Source organism: Lasioglossum baleicum, chromosome 9, assembly GCF_051020765.1.
Source record: "Lasioglossum baleicum chromosome 9, iyLasBale1, whole genome shotgun sequence".
In the NCBI taxonomy this organism is placed as follows: Eukaryota; Metazoa; Arthropoda; class Insecta; order Hymenoptera; family Halictidae; genus Lasioglossum; species Lasioglossum baleicum.
Window position 1 is genome coordinate 3,127,878 of NC_134937.1, and position 21,312 is coordinate 3,149,189.

Here is a 21,312-nt window from a genome sequence, read left to right on the forward strand (position 1 = left end):
GTACCACGTTTCGTTCAGGTAATAAATCGGATGCCCTTCCTCGCGCAGTTCCCTGTTTTCCCGCATCATCAAGAGGTGACCATACATCAACCACTGAAGCTGGATAAGATACCCTAACTCCGGTCACTCTTCCTCTTAGTTGGGTAGTTGTGCAGTCAATCGGTTCACCATCAGCTCCTCGACGCTTCCGTGCTCTAGTCTCAGTGGATGTAGATGTTGCAGCCACAGGTGGTGGAGAAAACGTTGTTATAACTCGTAAACCATCCAGTGGATCCATAGAGACGAGGCATCCTCGATTTCCAGTTCCATCCTTAGATATAGTTTGAATAAAACTCTTCGGCAACCGGTTAGCAACGCGCATAATTAGCGGTTGGACACTAGAAATGTCTTGTCTGAGCTGATCAGGCCCATACTGCGCAGGCCAAACCTCATCGATATTAATCAAGGGTCCAGTAAGCTGGTCCCATTGCACTCCCGGTATGGGACAGTTGTTGTGGAAAGCTGTTGCAAATTCCCGGTTGTCGTCGTTGACAGCAACCATGCTCTCAAGTATAGCACGAGCTACTGTAGATTGGAAATACAAGTAGCAAAATTCGGGACTGCAAAGACTTTCAGCAGTTGGATTTGGGAGAAAACAATGCCAGTCATAACCTCCAACCGACACTTTTCCGATGGCTGATAGTATTGAAGAAGTGCAAATTGGCATCTTCAAAATCGGATCCAAGAAGAAGCAAAGCTGCTCATCCATGTAATATGGTTCGGAAATCTGAAATGACTCTGGTCCTGCTTGTGTAGATCGCGCATTGGCACATTGCGCATAGAACAGATTAATTGACACTCGGTAGTACTGGTGAATTGTACATATTTCATTAATGGCGGGAAAATTCCAAGTGGTGGTCATCTTCATATATTCTATGGCAGCAGCGATTCCAATTCCCCTGGTGGCTACAGGGACTGGGCGAGCCCGCTGGACTATGGGCAGATGAATAGATTCTAAAGTTTTAGAAATCTCTTCTGTGTCATTATCAAGGGTAAAACCCCATTTCGCCGATTCGCGCTGGCGTGCCTCTGCGTTCTGTTTGCGACTTAGATTGCGTCGAAATTTCTCCGTTGACTTTGCCTTGGATACCTTCCCTCGATTCACTTTAGGTTTTGGCTGAGTAGATCCTGCATCTGGGTCTGGCTGTGCTGTAGCTGTTGGCTTTTCCATTTTAGCTGAAACAAAGAAACAAAATGCTTCAATGCTGATTTTGCACGTCTCGGTGCAATCTAATAATTGCGTCTTTACCAGATCCGCGACAATCGTTTCCCCATTACCCTGAAGCCACTCCACAATTCTGGCTTTCTTCCAGGTCAGTTTTGGATGAGGCTCCTTTATTACGCTATGGTAAGGAGCGTTATCCATTACAATTACTGCCCTATCTTTCAGCGTGGGCACAATTTTCTTGAACCATTCCAAGAACGTGTCCCCGTTCATCTCATGGTGGTAGTCGGCTGTGTTTTTCTTCGATTCGAAGCAGAGGAGGACCCCAGGTAAAAACCCGTCCTCTGACCCGATATGCAATATAATGAGCCGCTTTCCTTTATTAGCGGGAGCAGGTAAGCCGATCGACAGCTGCCTTTCTTCGGCGTTTCTCGGGGAGCTGACCATGGTATCCACCCATAATTTATTCACAACTTCCCCGGAGTTGTACCATGTTTCGTCCAGGTAATAAATCGGACCCCCTTCCTCGTGCAGTTCCCTGTTTTCCCGCATCATCAAGAGGTGACCATACATCAACCACTGAAGCTGGATAAGATACCCTAACTCCGGTCACTCTTCCTCTTAGTTGGGTAGTTGTGCAGTCAATCGGTTCACCATCAGCTCCTCGACGCTTCCGTGCTCTAGTCTCAGTGGATGTAGATGTTGCAGCCACAGGTGGTGGAGAAAACGTTGTTATAACTCGTAAACCATCCAGTGGATCCATAGAGACGAGGCATCCTCGATTTCCAGTTCCATCCTTAGATATAGTTTGAATAAAACTCTTCGGCAACCGGTTAGCAACGCGCATAATTAGCGGTTGGACACTAGAAATGTCTTGTCTGAGCTGATCAGGCCCATACTGCGCAGGCCAAACCTCATCGATATTAATCAAGGGTCCAGTAAGCTGGTCCCATTGCACTCCCGGTATGGGACAGTTGTTGTGGAAAGCTGTTGCAAATTCCCGGTTGTCGTCGTTGACAGCAACCATGCTCTCAAGTATAGCACGAGCTACTGTAGATTGGAAATACAAGTAGCAAAATTCGGGACTGCAAAGACTTTCAGCAGTTGGATTTGGGAGAAAACAATGCCAGTCATAACCTCCAACCGACACTTTTCCGATGGCTGATAGTATTGAAGAAGTGCAAATTGGCATCTTCAAAATCGGATCCAAGAAGAAGCAAAGCTGCTCATCCATGTAATATGGTTCGGAAATCTGAAATGACTCTGGTCCTGCTTGTGTAGATCGCGCATTGGCACATTGCGCATAGAACAGATTAATTGACACTCGGTAGTACTGGTGAATTGTACATATTTCATTAATGGCGGGAAAATTCCAAGTGGTGGTCATCTTCATATATTCTATGGCAGCAGCGATTCCAATTCCCCTGGTGGCTACAGGGACTGGGCGAGCCCGCTGGACTATGGGCAGATGAATAGATTCTAAAGTTTTAGAAATCTCTTCTGTGTCATTATCAAGGGTAAAACCCCATTTCGCCGATTCGCGCTGGCGTGCCTCTGCGTTCTGTTTGCGACTTAGATTGCGTCGAAATTTCTCCGTTGACTTTGCCTTGGATACCTTCCCTCGATTCACTTTAGGTTTTGGCTGAGTAGATCCTGCATCTGGGTCTGGCTGTGCTGTAGCTGTTGGCTTTTCCATTTTAGCTGAAACAAAGAAACAAAATGCTTCAATGCTGATTTTGCACGTCTCGGTGCAATCTAATAATTGCGTCTTTACCAGATCCGCGACAATCGTTTCCCCATTACCCTGAAGCCACTCCACAATTCTGGCTTTCTTCCAGGTCAGTTTTGGATGAGGCTCCTTTATTACGCTATGGTAAGGAGCGTTATCCATTACAATTACTGCCCTATCTTTCAGCGTAGGCACAATTTTCTTGAACCATTCCAAGAACGTGTCCCCGTTCATCTCATGGTGGTAGTCGGCTGTGTTTTTCTTCGATTCGAAGCAAAGGAGGGTCTCAGGTAAAAACCCGTCCTCTGACTCGATATGCAATATAATGAGCCGCTTTCCTTTATTAGCGGGAGCAGGTAAGCCGATCGACAGCTGCCTTTCTTCGGCGTTTCTCGGGGAGCTGACCATGGTATCCACCCATAATTTATTCACAACTTCCCCGGAGTTGTACCATGTTTCGTCCAGGTAATAAATCGGACGCCCTTCCTCGCGCAGTTCCCTGTTTTCCCGCATCATCAAGAGGTGACCATACATCAACCACTGAAGCTGGATAAGATACCCTAACTCCGGTCACTCTTCCTCTTAGTTGGGTAGTTGTGCAGTCAATCGGTTCACCATCAGCTCCTCGACGCTTCCGTGCTGTAATCTCAGTATCAACAGTAGATGTTGCAGCCACAGGTGGTGGAGAAAACGTTGTTATAACTCGTAAACCATCCAGTGGATCCATAGAGACGAGGCATCCTCGATTTCCAGTTCCATCCTTAGATATAGTTTGAATAAAACTCTTCGGCAACCGGTTAGCAACGCGCATAATTAGCGGTTGGACACTAGAAATGTCTTGTCTGAGCTGATCAGGCCCATACTGCGCAGGCCAAACCTCATCGATATTAATCCAGGCTCCAGTAAGCTGGTCCCATTGCACTCTCGGTATGGGACAGTTGTTGCGGAAAGCTGTTGCAAATTCCCGGTTGTCGTCGTTGACAGCAACCATGCTCTCAAGTATAGCACGAGCTACTGTAGATTGGAAATACAAGTAGCAAAATTCGGGACTGCAAAGACTTTCAGCAGTTGGATTTGGGAGAAAACAATGCCAGTCATAACCTCCAACCGACACTTTTCCGATGGCTGATAGTATTGAAGAAGTGCAAATTGGCATCTTCAAAATCGGATCCAAGAAGAAGCGAAGCTGCTCATCCATGTAATATGGTTCGGAAATCTGAAATGACTCTGGTCCTGCTTGTGTAGATCGCGCATTGGCACATTGCGCATAGAACAGATTAAGTGACACTCGGTAAATTGACACTGGTGAATTGTACATATTTCATTAATGGCGGGAAAATTCCAAGTGGTTGTCATCTTCATATATTCTATGGCAGCAGCGATTCCAATTCCCCTGGTGGCTACAGGGACTGGGCGAGCCCGCTGGACTATGGGCAGATAAATAGATTCTAAAGTTTTAGAAATCTCTTCTGTGTCATTATCAAGGGTAAAACCCCATTTCGCCGATTCGCGCTGGCGTGCCTCTGCGTTCTGTTTGCGACTTAGATTGCGTCGAAATTTCTCCGATGACTTTGCCTTGGATACCTTTCCTCGATTCACTTTAGGTTTTGGCTGAGTAGATCCTGCATCTGGGTCTGGCTGTGCTGTAGCTGTTGGCTTTTCCATTTTAGCTGAAACAAAGAAACAAAATGCTTCAGTGCTGATTTTGCACGTCTCGGTGCAATCTAATAATTGCGTCTTTACCAGATCCGCGACAATCGTTTCCCCATTACCCTGAAGCCACTCCACAATTCTGGCTTTCTTCCAGGTCAGTTTTGGATGAGGCTCCTTTATTACGCTATGGTAAGGAGCGTTATCCATTACAATTACTGCCCTATCTTTCAGCGTGGGCACAATTTTCTTGAACCATTCCAAGAACGTGTCCCCGTTCATCTCATGGTGGTAGTCGGCTGTGTTTTTCTTCGATTCGAAGCAGAGGAGGACCCCAGGTAAAAACCCGTCCTCTGACTCGATATGCAATATAATGAGCCGCTTTCCTTTATTGGCGGGAGCAGGTAAGCCGATCGACAGCTGCCTTTCTTCGGCGTTTCTCGGGGAGCTGACCATGGTATCCACCCATAATTTATTCACAACTTCCCCGGAGTTGTACCACGTTTCGTCCAGGTAATAAATCGGACGCCCTTCCTCGCGCAGTTCCCTGATTTGCTTGATGTAGTTTTGCCGCCAGCTGACAATGTGCTGTTTATCTATCAGCGCGCTGTTCCGCTTCCTTTTGATGAAACGGAATTCCATCCTCTTCAGCAGGCGGTGTAAAGTTGCTCGGCTGAATGACGGGAGTTCCTCGTCATCATTCACCGCCTGCAATATTTTATCCAGGTTCGGCACTTCGCGCCGTGCCCAAAAGTCGTGGACCTTTCTTCTGATGGCCAAAATGTCTGCCTCCAAGGTTTTCTCCAAAATATTGAAACGACGCCTCTTCATATTCGGCGACGAAACAGCGCTGCATCGCGTGGCGTCGCTTCAGTGCCACTCTGCGCATGCGTTGTGCATTGGGAGTTCTACCAATCAGGGCGAACCTGCGCAGCGAACGACGCAAACTGGTCATTTGCGAAGTCCGTTCTTGCGTGAGACAGACTTTATAAACCAATGGTAATTATTTACAAAAGCACCACCCTCTCCGATTTTGATGAAATTTATATATGTTATGCAGCAATACATTCTAAACAACTTTTTCCTTTTCCAATATAGGGGGGTCGCTTTTAGTTTTCGAGATATTTGCAAAAAACTATCGCGAATACTGTATTCAATTTTTCGTATTCCTGAACGCTCCGCTGCAACGTAGACTGTTTCGGTGCGGCGTTTGTTTACATTTTGACGCTGTAGAGATAAGAGAGAAAACAGAGGGGGCGGAAAGGGCCAGCCTGACACCACACACACCCACCCAGTGCTTAACACGCTCCCACTGTTTCTAAATTATACTCTAGATTCTTACGTATTTTCACGTGCTGATTACGAATATGATAGTGAAAATTGGTGCAAATGTTAATTTCTTAACGGAAAACCTTCTTTTTAAAAACACTCGGTGCGTCTTAAGCACTGGCTGGGTGTGTGTGGTGTCAGCCTGGCCCTTTCCGCCCCCCCTGTTTTCTCACTTATCTCTACAGCGTCAAAATGTAAACAAACGCCGCACCTAAACAGGTCTACGTTGCAGCGGAGTGTCCAGAAATGCGAAAAATTCAATACAGTATTCGCGATAGTTTTTTGCAAATATCTCGAAAACTAAAAGCGACCCCCCTATATTGGAAAAGGAAAAAGTTGTTCAAAATGTCCATATCTATATCATATATAAATTTTATCAAAATCGGAGAGGGTGGTGCTTTTGTAAATAATTACCAAACCAATTTTTATTGTCCATTTTTGCTGATAGGGCTGAAAGTAAGCTCCAATTATATTCTTTTAGAAAAATTATTTTCACTTTTGGAGAACCCTGGTTTGTTCTATTTATTTTCCGACTGATTTCTTCTACATTGCGTAAATACATGACCGAATTTGTTACAGCCAAAACAACGAACTTGTCTTCCTTGAAAATGTTTGTTTGTATCTTTTCGATTTGACTTTGACAGAAGCAATCTCGTTCGAGTTGTTGTTATTTTGACCTTTTATTTCTTCTAGGAGAAGTTTATTTTTAATCAAATCCATTGTAATTTGAACTCCTGAGCTCTCTAAAGCCATTACCATCGGTTTAAATTCGGGTGGAAGATCCGCTAAAATTATAACTGCAAGGAGTTTGTCTTCAATTGGATTTCCTATATCAGAAAGTTTCTGTGACAAGCTCAATACTTCGGACACGTACTCATTCATGCCTTGAAAATTATTGAAATCTATTTTAAACAAGGCTCTAAGTAAGTTTAATATTCTAGGTAGACCTTTGTCTTCATAAGCAGTTTTTAATTTACTCCAAGCGTCTTTTGCCGTTTGACAATCTTTAATATGAACGTGGCAATGTGGCTTAACACTTAAACATATGCAGGCTAAAACTTTTTGATTCTTTCTTTGCTGTATTGCACTTAGTTGCGTGGTTTCGGAAGCATTCACACACTCCCATAAATCTAGACCCATGAGAGTCATTTTGATTACAAATTTCCAAGAACTGTAATTGCTAGAACCATCTAATTTGGGTTCGATACTTGGTATATTTCCAATTATGAAAGTCGAATCTGTTGCTTGTTTTGTCGCCTGTGTCGCCATATTTGAAATCTCACGGTGTAAGCAAGCTACTGCTAGTAGTAGCAAGTATACTTACTTGTTCGATTGTGTTCCAGCACTTATTCAGATCGCCAACTGTCTTATTACTTTTTGAATTGCGGAACGACCGTTTTCACTTTTCTGCGTTTCACACACACTTTTTCTAATATTCCACTTTGCTAATTAGTTCTGGATCTGGACCCATAACCTGATGGAACTTATAGCGGAGTAATGCGAAATATGTGAAAGATTAACTTCTCTTTATTATAGATATAGAATTGCGTAGTGTATAACTTTATAGGTTAAGCACGTGTGAACACTTAGTCTGTTGGCGAATAGAGGGTTCGGCCACAAATGACCGTACAGCGAGTACGTATCACTCGTTACAATCGCATCACGTGATTACGTACGAGTTAATGTTCTGTTGCATAGATGTCGCGATTAGTTATGCTCCAACAAATACAACTAAACGAATCTTCGTCTGAGAATTACGTCTTTATCGTTCAACCGTCACATTCCAAATCCAATCAATCAACATCTGAAAGCCACAATCAATAACGGTAATGACGTCGCGTCGTTACTGTTCCTAATATCTACATACAGCAGAGTTCACAATGGCATCACCACCCTACAATATTGATATTTCGACATGTCTGTGTGTATGGTGTGAATGTTTTTTGTCGTTATTGCTCTTTTCAGAGATTCAGCACTCTTTTTTTGACGCTTCCCCAATCACTCGGGCTAGAGTTCTATACCCGATGTTCTATGTGCAACTCGTGCTGCGTACTCCAACTCTTCCGAAGTGTACTGCGTCAACAGGCTTTCTATTAGGTGTACAAATAAGTTTTGAGTGCCTTTTGTGCATACTTTTGATCTTTATTTATAAAAAGAGGAATACTCGTTACGCTTTGAAATAATCACCATTACTTTCTACATACTTCTCCCACCTTTCATTATTTAGCATTAATGCTTGTGTGGACCTCTTCGAGAGATTTGAAGTTAGTATTAATCAAGTGGTGTTGCAGTGACCGAGGAAGGTGATAATCCGAGGGGGCCATATCGGGGGAAAATGCTGCATGAGGGAGAATCTCCCAGCCCAAAGAAGGAATGACTTCCAGTCTTGTTTTCGCCGTATGTGGTCGTGCGTTGTCATGCGACAGAATCACTTGCCTAATTCCACTGCCGGTAAAGGGCCTTTTTTATCAATTGCGTCGCTTAAATTAATCATTTGTTGTTGGTACCGTTCATCAGTAATAATTTCCCCTGGTTTCAATAACTCAACAATTAAATTGCAGTAATACAACGAGACTAATACCGAGTGGTAACGATACTATGCACCTACGGATGCATAGAGTATATACACGAGAAGTGAAACACTTATTAACATTCAACAGGTGAGAAAAGATCACAAAATCGGAGAAATCGCAGAGAATATACGTGCGTCTCCCAAGAGAAATTGGATAGAAGAGCAGGGAGTGTCGTCTCCTATGTTAAAAACTGGCAACGAATTTAGTTGCTACCGATGATTCTAGGTGTGGTGGCAGCACAGTACTTACAACGTATATGTGTGCGGTGATCACCCACACCTGACTCACACATAGTCAACCTCTTATGTACGTGTAACCGTATTCATCGCTAGCTATTGAATATGAACGGTTATGAATTTGTTAGAAAAATGAATTTGTAATAAAACATATTTATTCATGAAACACGTACATAGTACATATACATAGTAAATTTTACAATAATAATAATATAAATATACATAAAAATTATAATAATAAATATATGATACATAAAAAAATTATAATAATAAATATACATATAATAATACAATACAATATACTTATTTATAATATTTTATAAAATACTTATTCTAAATACATCGCGTAATGTACATTCAAACTTTACAAAAAATCCATCAAAAATACATAAAAAATACATCATACTTCGGACATTCTTAAAGTCTTCTTCAATCCTTATTTGTGTTGTAGTTTCGATTTAGGTGTATGCAAACGTTTCTTGTAATTCAACAATGCTCGTCTGAATATATTATTGTCCAGAGGCAATGTTGTTTCTTTCTCAGATAAAATGGCGTTTACACGATTGCAGAATTTGTTTATGTAAAATCTCTCAATTTCTGGGATTAGAAAGTCATTTAAGCTTTCAATGTGGTCTGTGCATAAAGCCCAAGACATTCCTAATTCTGCCTTAATCCTTTCTTGCACTTGTACGCTGAGTCTCCTCTTGAAGCAAATCGTGGGCACATACGAATGCAAAGCAAGCTCAACTTTTAAAATAATTTTATCGAAGTTGGACTCCTTATCTGCAGCAATACGGGGTCTGAAGAAACTGGTTTTGCAATTGAAACAGTTTTTCACTTCATCGAAGGATAAGGCTTTCCGGCTTATATAATCTGCCATATGATTTTTCATCGTGACTCTTCCTTCTTTTGGGATGATTATTTGTTCCTCCGGCACGGGCACGTCGTCAAAGCTATCCTCTACAGGAGGATAAACCTGTTGGTTATGTGCATCCTCAAGAAATTGCTCCAATGTAAATAGCATCGTACCATCGCATACATCCTCACAGTTATTGCCTATTGTTCTTCTTGACGTAAGATTATTAATTAACAATACTTTCGATATGGCAATAAACTGGTCGCATGTGGGATTATCATTCTCTCCACCAGTGCTGCGAACTTTGCCGAACAAGTTTTTCAGTGGATCTTGATTTACATATCTTGGCTTCAAATTTCTGAAGCCTGCAGTAGACAGACGCTTCCATAATCTTTGAAAGCCAGAGATACAGTCGCGTCGGTATTTAAGTTGACACTTATCATTTTTATAAAATAGCGATAAAAGGAAACAATACAAATAAATAAAATACAAAATGTTAACCAAAATAAATTTATTCGAGTCTTAAGTAAATAACGTCATCTTAATAATTATCTTCATTTGAGTAACAATAGCATTACACAAATATTTTGGAATTAACATAATATTGAAAAGAATACGTGCAGAAAGATTGACAGGCAAATTTGAATAAAAAGGAAACATGCACGCGAATTATTGCAAAATAAAAAGAAAACAGGCACGCGAATTATTGCAAATTTGTATAAAAATTATTGCAAACTTAAAAAAACCTTTATGAAACCCATGCCTAATTAAATTCTTGCCAAGTAACTTACGATATGCACTGATTAGTCGTATGTTTAACAAATTATATCCACATATTTATATAATGATATTACCTTTGCCTTCTTATCCACATTACACAGCTGCATTTGTACAAATAATTTCTGTGCTGGATTTAATTTGTCGAATCTCTTTAAGATGTTGTCCTTTATGAATTTGTTGGCCAATGCAAGTCGCATTTTGAAGCTTTTTAATTTCCTCTGATTATTGTATTGCTGCATCTTCCAAGTTTTGGCAACGTTATAAAATTGTTTGGCGTTTGGAGTCATAGCAGATAGTATTTTCCTATGTACGTTTTTCCTTCTTCGCTTAGGTATACTAATCTCTGCTTCGGCCAATTTATCCTGAAAAACATCATTAGCATACACTTTTATTGTTAATATTGGGTCATTCCATGCTATCTATTACCTTAATATACATACCTCTTCTTGAAGATTTAATGTAGCATCATTTTCTGGGATATCAACACACATTTCTTCTTCTAAATGTGTATCCAACTCCTCTACAATATTCTCCACATTATGCACATGGTCCCTTCTTGGCAAAAGCAAACTGGGTACTGCATTATGTTTTAATTTGCGCCTGACTAATGTCGGAATAACATCGTCTTCTGTAAAATGTAATGCGCAAACATAACATTTTTTAAATTCCTGATCCGATAGCCCATCCAGTCTTGAAGAATTTACAGCTTCCTTCCATTGCACTGCTCGAACTGCGTCTTTAGGGAAAAAATGTCCAGGAACCTTCGACCCAGATTTACAACCAGGCACTACACATACAGGCATCTTGCAACTTTCACAAATGAATGAACACTATGTATGTTTTGACGCGGAACTGTGGGTTCGCGTATGTTCCGGATCACTGCCCGCCAAGTTAATCTTGGGCAGCTAGTTCAAATGATAGAATGATCGCAAAAGACAATAATTGATTCGCATGAATTGATATCGCATGAATACGTTAATGGAAGCGTTTCGTCCCGGACCTGCTAGTGGACTCGTCGGTAAGGCTGATCTAGCAGGTCCTGCCTTATACGCGCGCAGATGATGGTATGAGGATTCGCGTTTGTGATTGAACGCACGCGAGGGATCTCGATTGATTTGATCCGGTTCGCGAGGGATTTCGACCGACGCGATCCCGGTTTGTCGGGTGTCCTGATCACTGGACAACGAACTACCGTGATGCTGACCTTGCACGTGTTATGAACGATTGACAAGACAACGGCTCGTGCCCTGTCCGAAGGAAACCTACGAATACTGTTCCTGTGCGACGGAACAATGTATATACACTGTCACTACGGTCACTAGTAGTCACTACGATCACACTTTCAAGTCTATTGCACACTAAAACTATTGCTACACTTATTGCTTCCAATCACGTAACTGTATGGATGTTGATGACGGGTACCAGATTGACCTAAAAACAGAAAAGAAAACACAAAGGCGAACAAATGTTCGACAGACAGTTAAAACAGGCGTTCTTTTGTTTCACGGAGTTTTGCCTTTCGGGAAGGCTCATTCTTCTGGCCTGTTCAGAAACAGCACTTTCAAGATCACTTGCAGCACAAAATAGACACGTTTTATTCTTGGTCTTCGTGGTTAACAAACCCATTGCTGTTGGAACGTCCTTAGCTGCATGAATTTTTTCCTTTTTCTGTTTCACGCACTCCGTCTTATCCCCCGTCGCAAAACTGAAGCCTTCAACTGCCATGGAAATTCTCATTTCATTCCGGACTTCACCTTCCAAAAATGTTATCAGTTGAACTAACTCTGTCTTCGAATCATCAGAATCTGCTGTCTCTAGCTGTGACAAGGTGTTTAACGGACTGCGTTGCCAAACCCGCAGTAAATCCTCCGGAAGCGACGACTCAACGAGAGGAATCAGCATTGCTGCAGATTTATCCGTCGTCACGCCGAGAGACTATAACCCTCTTAAATGTGACTCTATCTTGTCGTATAAACTGGATATCTCCACATTTTTCCCGCGAGACAGAGCGTTCTGCAGCATTAATTGCAAAAATTCGCGCACGTAGACTTTGATTTGCAAGTTCTCCCGTCCGAAACGATTTCGTAGATCAGCTATCGCTTTATCATAGTTGCTGTCCGTCGGAGGGAAACTACTCACGAGTTCGTCAGCGCGCGAATTCGGAACCACGGCTTGTAGTAAATATTGGAACTTGTCTTCCTTCACAATTTCTTTGTCGTTGTGAATCTTTTTTTAAATACACTCCAGAATGGCAACCATTCGCGTACACTTCCATCAAATTTGCGCAATTCTATCCTCGGCAATTTGAGAGATTTCTTCTTTTCGTTATGTTCACTTGGCGCACTGAATATTACCGGTGCGTCATATAACGTCGACGAAAACTCATCCATTTCTATCCTCGCGCCGAGGAATTTATTTTTATAATCGTCCGCTTCTTTACATTCATGTTCGATCATCTCATCAGTTGCATCCGGCAACTCGAACATCAAATCCCTCACTTGAATAGGTGTTTTAGTTGCCGCTTTAACCTTCTGTTACTCTTTTGGGTAGATTGTAGTCTTTGCCGGATGCCACTTAATTTTTTCAGAGTACTCCTTGGGGTGCTCATATAGTGGTGGTCATGACGTACCTTCACATGTACTGACATGGGCTGGGACTCCGTTACATTCATTTTTGATGTACTTGACTGGAGAGATAACTCTCTTCATCAACTGTAATGAAAAATATTGTTATATTACGGAAAAAATTGTCAACTTTATCACTCAAGTAATATATGCGATGGAACGAAATACTGTATTTGAAACTTATTTGTAATTGGAAAATACAAATGTTTATGCTACTTGTAGGAGAGTCAATGGGCTCTAAAGGTCATCTGAAAGTCATCGTTGAATTCGTTTCGACATCGCTTACAATATTATGAAATTAAAAATACCCAGATCCATTAAAAGATATGACAGCGACCTTGATTTTTTTGGTGGAAAATCGATTTTTTTAAATTTAAGAAATTGCCATCTCTTGTCGACTAAATACTGATTAACTTTGGTACGAAACACTTTTCTGTCCGACCACCCGAAGGGGTTGAAAAATCGTGGGGACTAATTTGCGCCGCACCTTGTATATATATACACTCCTCAAAAGAATTAAGGGATCACTTCTGCGAACCCGAAAAATTGCTCCCGCTTTACGTGATCATAACTCCGTCAAAAATTGCTGTATCGATATCGTTAAACAATGGTTTGCAAGCCTGAAACCTCTAGTTTCAGATGCTCTGTTTCAAATTGTTGCTATGTTGGTTTTTTACAAAGTATATTCTAGTATGTGTGCACTCATACGTTTCCTACCAAACGACACCCTTAAACACGATTCGGCTTTTTCCCGAGCGCTCCCCTCGCGTGGTCGCCAACCAACTAGTTTCGAGAAGCTTCTAGATTCTAGAAGCTTGTCGCTCCGCGTTTTGTTTCTTTTTTCTCCTCGAATTTTCTATATATGCTATAAAATTAATATTCATGATGGACAGTATAATTTGATGTTGTACAAATCAATCATAGGTGTCCTATAATGAGATTTTAAATTTGTTTACGAATAGTTAAACGTAAAAATGGAATAAAAGATAACATTGCAGTATATATAACCTTTATATTTATATGGAACTGTAATATCATTAGAGTAAATATTATGTAATTAAATGAAACGGTAGATTAGTTTCTTGTAAAATTGCTTCCAGTCACTGGTCTTGCATATATATGAAGCAAGCTTCTGTAGATTGCTCCATAATTCACTATTGCTCCTTTTTTATTTTTGCTGTTCACAACTGCCTCTGTTAGATGTCATTAATGTATTATTGTAATAATGATGATAGCAGTACTGGCGTGACAAATAATATTAATATACAAGATGTTCAATTTCAGTATATAAAAATGCGAATTACTAATAAACCATGCATTATATAAAAAATAATTTGATAGGAAATGGATTGTTGAGAGGGAGTCATAATGTGGTGTAATCATCATAACATAACGTTGCGAAATAGTTTATATGTAGTACGAATATAAAATTGATCTATAATTTAGATGCACATAGGTCTTTTCATTAATACCATTTAGCAAGTTGAGATTAAAATATCCTCTAAACTCTAAACTAATGCTTTTTTATCGCAAATAGCTTGTTTTAGTACAATTTTGTAGAAAATCATTAGCTGTGTCAATTAGTGAATTACATATTAATTTGCTATGATTTAATTGGTACAATTCCATTTAAAAACTAGTGAACGCAACACTGTAACTCCCTCAAAATCATTCACTGTCTATCTGAATCATTTTTTCTGTAAAGGGTAGTTCACCAGGAATTCGCATTTATAGATTAAAATAGAACACCCTGTGCAATAACTTCTACGACGTCCATCTGAGAAAAGGAAAGATTTCACTTTCACGCTGTAGATACTTTTTATTTGTCTCATGATATATTTTTATTCTCCAGGAGGAAAGCTTGGACTTAATGGGGCAATATAAACCTGAAATATTCTGCTAGAAGGTAATTTTGCTTTGTCGTTTATTGCTTTGCATGCTTAAAATTTGTAGTAAATATCCTACCTTTAAATAATCTAAATTTGCTTCGGAATCTACTGATTTCAAGCTGTAACACTATTCTTTATTCTTACAAAACGTAATGCGATCAGTACCAGCGTTTGTTATTTATTACAAACGATATGTTAATAACATACTAAACTCTGATATTTAAAATTAGCTCACGGTTTTTTTAACGATCATAATAAAATAGCACATTGCAATGGGCAGTAAATTTCTGGTGTATTAAAACGGTTCTATTATTGTTAAATCGAATACAGAAGTTGTTGAGAATTAGAAATGTGTACATCCCGTAGGCCAAGAGAATTAGAAAATAGAAAAAATATAATGGAGACAGCCAGTGTTTGTTTTCTAGTCAAGAATGATGTATTGCCAATTGCTTCTTAAAGATGAGACAACAGTGAATGCCAAATAAGATGGATGAGATAAATGAATGCCAAATCTCCCATTGGAGGTCTGCAGGTTTGTACATTCTTGAATAGTGGGTGCAAATGGTATCTGATATGTGCGCATCCAATGGGACATCAGGTATTAAGGATTGGAACTGTGTCTTCCTGCGTTGGACCCAAGCAGGTGTAATATTTGTGTCTTTAGTCAATGTCGCTAAGTAGCAGAATATTGAACCTGCGACTAATCCCCGAACTTTGTCTGGCAGTTGCATTGCTTTGCCTTCGTAGTATCCCAATGCGCTGGCGTGTGGTACTCTGACACATTCTTGTGCATAATCTATACGAATCTCAAAATTGATCTCTTGCAATGCCACCCAGTGTTGACCTGAGTTTGATAATGCTGTCCAAGCAACTCTTGCTGCCTCATTGTCGAATAAAGAGCTGGCAATCATATGACCTCTTAATGTGTAGAAATCATATGTTTGAGCGCTGACAATTGCATTCCCAGGGATGACTCCGTCCACCTCGTGTACAGGTAGTAATACTTCTGTAGATGCGGTACACTTCCTAATGATCTCTGTTACAAGTGAATCTATGTCATTGATAGGTGGTGCATGTTGAGCTACATTTCTATCATCTAGGGATGATTTCTCCTTTGCAACATTGATACCCACCATCTCACCATAGGCTCTTGCAAGAATCTTATCAGCGTCTCGCACCCCGCTAGATATAGCCCAACGAGCTGCAACAGCTTCGGCAACTAGAGGTCGAGCAAGTCATGTTATAAACGGGTCAGCTCTAGCTCTATCAGCGTCCAAACTGGCATTACTTGAGTGCGCCTGAAAGGTGACATGCCAGAGAGTGATTACGAACAAGAAATTGTGATATTCGTTTATTTAGTCAAAAGTTATTACGTTAAGTAATTCATCCGCATTCAGACATCAGCACATTTTCACGTATCTTTAATCGAACAGTAATTTCGAGAGTCCCTAACGGTTATAACCGAATTGGAAAAAGTTATAGCTTAACAATTATATTTTCCTTTCCTTTTCCAAAAGTGGGAACCTAAGGCTCGTTGCACAGTCGAGTGGACCGTCCGCGTCCGCACTCCGCAAATTACATTGTGGACCATCCGCTGAACTGTGAAAGCTCCCATACAATGTAGGAACTTTCTTCTGTAGGTGTCGGTTCTTGTATTGGTGTTGTTGCTTCTTGTTCTGCAGTGGGTGGTGAATACAATAATTTTAATGTGAATACAATAAGAAAATAAGGAAATACAATAAGTTTTTTCTGATTTCGGATTCTTTTTTTGATGTGATGCTTGATATGACAGGGTCGGAGGTTTCCAAAGCTCTATTAAACACATCTTCCAAGTTGTTACACCTGCTATTTTTTCGTGCATAGAACTGCCTATCGTGTCGATAATATTTATTTTTTGCCTCTGCCTCGTCTTCTCCTAAACATCCTGGAGGTAAACCACATTTTTCTATGATTTGCCTCCCATGGATTAAAACTTTGTGTATTGATGGAGGCATAGGATACCACGGGTATCTTTCTTTGTATATATGACCAGTTTGAAAACAGAATTTTTCAAATTCATTAATGAAGGATTTTAACGATTTAATAACAGATTATATGTCAATTCACGTTCGTGGACAAAGACCAACTGATTACAAAACATTAGAAACTATTTCGAGACAGTGGACATTCGGTCTCACGCACATTCACACGCATTCACACATCTTCGCACACGTTCACACTCAGAGGTGCCGCAATCAAACAAGAACCGATCGCAGGATCCGATTCTCGGCGCAAATCACACGGGAGCATTTCTCGATATCCATGTTCCTACATTAACATATTGGAAAGTTACAGGAAATTGTTATTGAAATTATTTTAAAATTGTGAAGCAGTTTTAAATCTACACCTGTTATTTCAGAAAATATCTTCAAATCTTGAAATGCACGACGAGCAGTGTTTCTGTCGTTACTATTTCCACTGCCTTGTTTCGGCTTACCAACATTTAGGGCCATTCGCTTCCAAAATAACTTTTGAATTTCATGTTTCCGCTGAATAAATTTTTCTTTATCTTCCTGCGATTGTACTTGTCATTTTTAATTTCTAATCTATAAGATATATGAATTATACATTCTTATATTATACAAGTGGACGAAATCCATAACATAAATTTTTTTATTTTTGTTTTGGCTGAAATTCTTTAGCTTGGTCATCGTTAACTGTTAAAATTTGCTTCGGTGTTGCTCCACAAATTGAGCAAGATTGCTATGATTTTGTTCCTGTCAGTGTATTTCAGTGGTCGGAAACGGCAGTGACTTTTCAGCCCGATTTCGGCTCGCCAGGCTTTCTTTCATGCTCAATTGCCAAAATGGCCAAACCATTAAGACGATTTTGTGTAGTAGTCGAACGTAAAAAATTCTTAATTAATTTTAACTTAGAGAAACTCTTTTCGCCACTTGCTACAGTTATTGGTATCGTTAGCAATATTCTTAAAGCAATAGTAAGGTTTGGGGCAAAATTTAACTTTGTAATTAAGCTCAGTACATTCTCAGTACATAGACTTTCTTTCTTGCCCAAAAGTGCAGTCTGCTAATTCTACCCCATTTATGTCAACAGAATCACCATCAGTTAAAATACATTCTAAATTCTTACAGTGTTTTAGTAGCATTTCTTTGGACATGGTATTTAAATCTAGTATCTAGTGCATTTAGTGCTTGATATCAGTTGTAAAATAAAAAAAATCTATTTTATATTTTTCTTTTGAATCTTTGATGGGTTCATCTCGTGCTTCGTATGAGAAGTTCCTTTTTTTTTCTTCTAACGCGATGTCGTGTTATTGTTGATCCAAAATTCGCCTCCACATCAAGCCGGCGGTCCTGGACGTCCGGCAACAGGCCGAATCGAGCCAAAAAGTCTGCAACGGTAATAGGTCGCTCGATGTCCGCTATAATGAACGTCCACGGAAATGCTCGGCGTAGTCCTAGATTCACATTTATCGTTATTTGGCCATATGTACTAATCAGCATCCCATTCGCTGCCGTAAGCAAAAAAAGTCGATTTGGCCCGCGCACCACTCTCTTTCGCGGAATACACTTACCTCAGCTCCGGTGTCGACCAGGGGTACTGGGCTCTTGTTGACGCGTCTGTGACGAACAGGCGACGTATGGACCGATCAGGGCCGCTCGTCGCCATTAGCGACTCTGCTGGTCGTTTCCCGAACCGTAACTGCAGAATCGAGACTTGGATTTCACACATCTCCGTTTCCAAATCTACTGGATAGCATACCAAAAGACAAAAATGTATAGGACAATGGCAAAAATTTCTAGTTACGGAAGGAAAAGAGCAGCCAATATTTTAAATTTATACCACGCTTGCTTACAAGCCGTCTCAGATCTTCCAATAGCGTTTGCTATTTCGACAAATGTTGTTCTTTTCTTGCGTAATGACACTACAATTTTTCTGTCTTCTACACGTAGATTGTTGGCTTTACCCATGCCTTTCACTTAACTTCAGTAATTGCGATTCTAAATGTAGGTAATATATGATATTAAAAATAGTTTTGTTATTTCGCGATTAATTTAAAGTACTGTTGTATTTGAATGTTCGTTTTGAACTAATGTCCGTATGAAAGAATTCGTGCTCATCGTTTCAAGGACTGTTTATGGCTTGAAGAACTCTAGGTTGTTCGTGCGTAGAGTACGACTGTATGTGTAAATTTTAAGAGCAATTGGGAACTATTAGACGTTTAGTATCTGTAATAAAATGCGATCATCTACTGAAGAGATAGTCGTCTTAAACTTTTGTCCGTTACTGTACATATGTAAATGGTACCCGATTGAACACACAATCATAGACATATAGAGATAGACTGCGCGGCCTGTACGAAGCGCTGAAGCCCACAATGGCGGCAAAAAACAAAAATAAAACATCAATAAATACATCAATTAGAAAGAGAGCGCTATGGACCCCGACTAATGCTCTCTCTCTCACTCTTTGTACCGCGCGCCGCCATTGTGGGCTTCAACTCCTCGCCCATAAGACGGCGCAGTCTATCTCTATATGTCTATGCACACAATAGTTAATGTGGAAGTGGTAACAATCGAACAAGTTATGTTTTAATCTCAGTGAAGAATAATCATAATTAAAACAATTGTTGCATATATTCTGATACTAATACTGTAAATATTCTTGTAATTGTTTAGATGGTGTCGTGTCTGGGCATGCGGAGGGATTCATGCACTGTGTGTAGACTTCCCGTGTTCTTGGCGGAGAAATTGGTCGTCGCCCATCTGATTTATCATCGAACATGTTTCCGCTGCGCTCGTTGTAATAATCAATTAACTCATGGTAATTATTATGAAACTGAAACGGATGAATTCTGCTGCGAGGCATGCCCTGACGAAGAAGTTTCATCATCCGAGATACAAAAATATAATAGTACTCCAACAATTATTACGACATTGGGAGAGACCGACGAAAATGAGATTACTTCGGATTCCAGTGATCAAGAATCAGCTAGTAATCCGAAAGAAAGAGATCAAAATATACTTAGCCATAATACTATTAAAGGATCTCAGCCAGAAGATCCAGTAATACCTAAACTGGTTGCAGAAACTTCTCGATTAAGATTAAACTTCATATCGAATCACCTACTCTCTAAAGAAAATGATGAAATTGTTGTTAATGATGATTCGACGGATGGAGATTCAAAGTTTTTTGAGAAACATACCGTGAATTTTCAAACGGGAGCTGCACACGAATTAGATTCAGCAGTTTTAGCTAATGATGAGTTCGTTATAAAGAAAGGGATTGGAGAGAGTGCCAATTTCGTCGACACTTGTTTGAAATTTGAGTCTGAAAATCTACAAGAAGACACATTGACACAACAGGCTAGAAGTTCAACGAACACAAACTCTATAAGTAATATATTAAACTGCAGCATGGAGAAAGACGTACCGAAGCCAACGTTTTCATCCATTTGTACTATAGATAACGATAAGTTTAATAATTTAGTTACTAAAACAAATAACACAAAAGAACAACTAGATAATACTGATGAGCATGAGAGCACTGAAAGTCGTATATCCTTAGTTCAAGAAAGATTAAAGCTATTTGAAAATGGTTATAAAAAAGATCACATTAAACGAAGAGAGAATAAATCGCAAAATATTGAAGTAGAAACATCTAAAACGCAAAGTAACAGACATATAGAACCATCGAGTGAAGATCAGATAGATTTAACACTTGATATAGAAGCGGAGAAAGAGCAGAAACTTTTAGATGACGGAATAGAAACTTCAAATCATAATACGATCGAAGGTACTAATGACAATTCTATAATGTTTAGTGCAGAGAGTTACAGTATGTTGAATTCAGACGTTACTGGATCAATGAGTGTTCCAGGAAGCGATATTCCAGATGATGTTGGGAATTCAAATATAGAGGAAAGCGAAGAGAATGTCATATCTACATCTGAAACAGCATCAGTGTCACCTTCGAAGTCGTCTAAAAACTTGGAAGAGATTATCATAGATAGAGGAAGCAGTGAATCTCAAACAGCTAATGATGTAACAGCACAAAGTAAACAAAGTTATGAAAATAAGAGTGTAAATAAGGATTACCCAGAGGATTTAAATCCCTTTAAAAGTGATGATGAGGATGTTGGTGATCATCCTACCAGTATAAACACTTTTAGAAGTTCTACGGATTTATCAAATCCATTTGAGAATGAGACAACTGTAAAAAAAGAAGTTACGCCACCAAAACCTGCAAAGCGAACCAACTTTAGCGATACATCTAAGCAACAGACAACTATCGATGTACAAACAAAACGGCGTTTGCCTGCACCTCAAATTAATCTGAATCCTTTTTGGAGTGACGAGGACGACCATGATAGCGATCTGGAGTTTCAAGGGAAAACACCCGAGCAAGTGCCCATTCCTAAACAACGTACCTATAAGTACGT

General features: G+C 40.0%; 5 protein-coding genes across 13 annotated transcripts in view; 1 reads left to right on the forward strand and 4 right to left on the reverse strand.

Moving 5' to 3' along the window:
- Mical-like (MICAL-like protein) overlaps window positions 1-21,312 on the forward strand; it is a 118,716-nt gene that overhangs the window by 81,619 nt on the left and 15,785 nt on the right. For 8 of the 9 annotated variants that reach the window (XM_076430520.1, XM_076430517.1, XM_076430518.1 and 5 more), the window contains one exon: window positions 19,550-21,306. In XM_076430520.1, coding sequence (XP_076286635.1) covers window positions 19,550-21,306 — 1,757 coding nt within the window. Of the gene's footprint in view, window positions 1-14,833; window positions 14,888-19,549; window positions 21,307-21,312 lie in introns of all 9 variants that reach the window. The other variant, XM_076430524.1, reaches the window with a different exon arrangement.
- Window positions 1,010-1,651, reverse strand: LOC143212127 (uncharacterized). The gene is made up of 2 exons (XM_076430539.1): window positions 1,289-1,651; window positions 1,010-1,215 (listed from the first exon to the last, which is right to left on the reverse strand). The coding sequence occupies exons 1-2, from the start codon at window positions 1,649-1,651 to the stop codon at window positions 1,141-1,143; spliced, it is 438 nt and encodes a 145-aa protein (XP_076286654.1). The 3' UTR covers window positions 1,010-1,140.
- Window positions 2,766-3,467, reverse strand: LOC143212126 (uncharacterized). The gene is made up of 2 exons (XM_076430538.1): window positions 2,979-3,467; window positions 2,766-2,905 (listed from the first exon to the last, which is right to left on the reverse strand). Exons 1-2 carry the CDS (start codon window positions 3,465-3,467, stop codon window positions 2,831-2,833), a joined length of 564 nt encoding a protein of 187 aa, XP_076286653.1. The 3' UTR covers window positions 2,766-2,830.
- LOC143212122 (uncharacterized) lies at window positions 4,400-6,037 on the reverse strand. The gene is made up of 2 exons (XM_076430535.1): window positions 4,677-6,037; window positions 4,400-4,603 (listed from the first exon to the last, which is right to left on the reverse strand). Exons 1-2 carry the CDS (start codon window positions 5,412-5,414, stop codon window positions 4,529-4,531), a joined length of 813 nt encoding a protein of 270 aa, XP_076286650.1. The 5' UTR covers window positions 5,415-6,037; the 3' UTR covers window positions 4,400-4,528.
- LOC143212124 (uncharacterized) lies at window positions 9,013-12,812 on the reverse strand. The gene is made up of 2 exons (XM_076430537.1): window positions 10,798-12,812; window positions 9,013-10,719 (listed from the first exon to the last, which is right to left on the reverse strand). Exons 1-2 carry the CDS (start codon window positions 11,158-11,160, stop codon window positions 10,393-10,395), a joined length of 690 nt encoding a protein of 229 aa, XP_076286652.1. The 5' UTR covers window positions 11,161-12,812; the 3' UTR covers window positions 9,013-10,392.

Excerpts from the sequence above, each read along its gene's own strand:
- LOC143212127 (XM_076430539.1), bottom strand. The coding sequence starts at position 1,651 with ATGGTCAGCTCCCCGAGAAACGCCGAAGAAAGGCAGCTGTCGATCGGC. Across the intron at positions 1,216-1,288 it reads AAACGATTGTCGCGGATCTG|CTAAAATGGAAAAGCCAACA; the intron begins GTAAAGACGCAA and ends TCTTTGTTTCAG.
- LOC143212124 (XM_076430537.1), bottom strand. The coding sequence starts at position 11,160 with ATGCCTGTATGTGTAGTGCCTGGTTGTAAATCTGGGTCGAAGGTTCCT. Across the intron at positions 10,720-10,797 it reads CATTAAATCTTCAAGAAGAG|GATAAATTGGCCGAAGCAGA; the intron begins GTATGTATATTA and ends GATGTTTTTCAG.
- LOC143212126 (XM_076430538.1), bottom strand. The coding sequence starts at position 3,467 with ATGTATGGTCACCTCTTGATGATGCGGGAAAACAGGGAACTGCGCGAG. Across the intron at positions 2,906-2,978 it reads AAACGATTGTCGCGGATCTG|CTAAAATGGAAAAGCCAACA; the intron begins GTAAAGACGCAA and ends TCTTTGTTTCAG.
- LOC143212122 (XM_076430535.1), bottom strand. The coding sequence starts at position 5,414 with ATGAAGAGGCGTCGTTTCAATATTTTGGAGAAAACCTTGGAGGCAGAC. Across the intron at positions 4,604-4,676 it reads AAACGATTGTCGCGGATCTG|CTAAAATGGAAAAGCCAACA; the intron begins GTAAAGACGCAA and ends TCTTTGTTTCAG.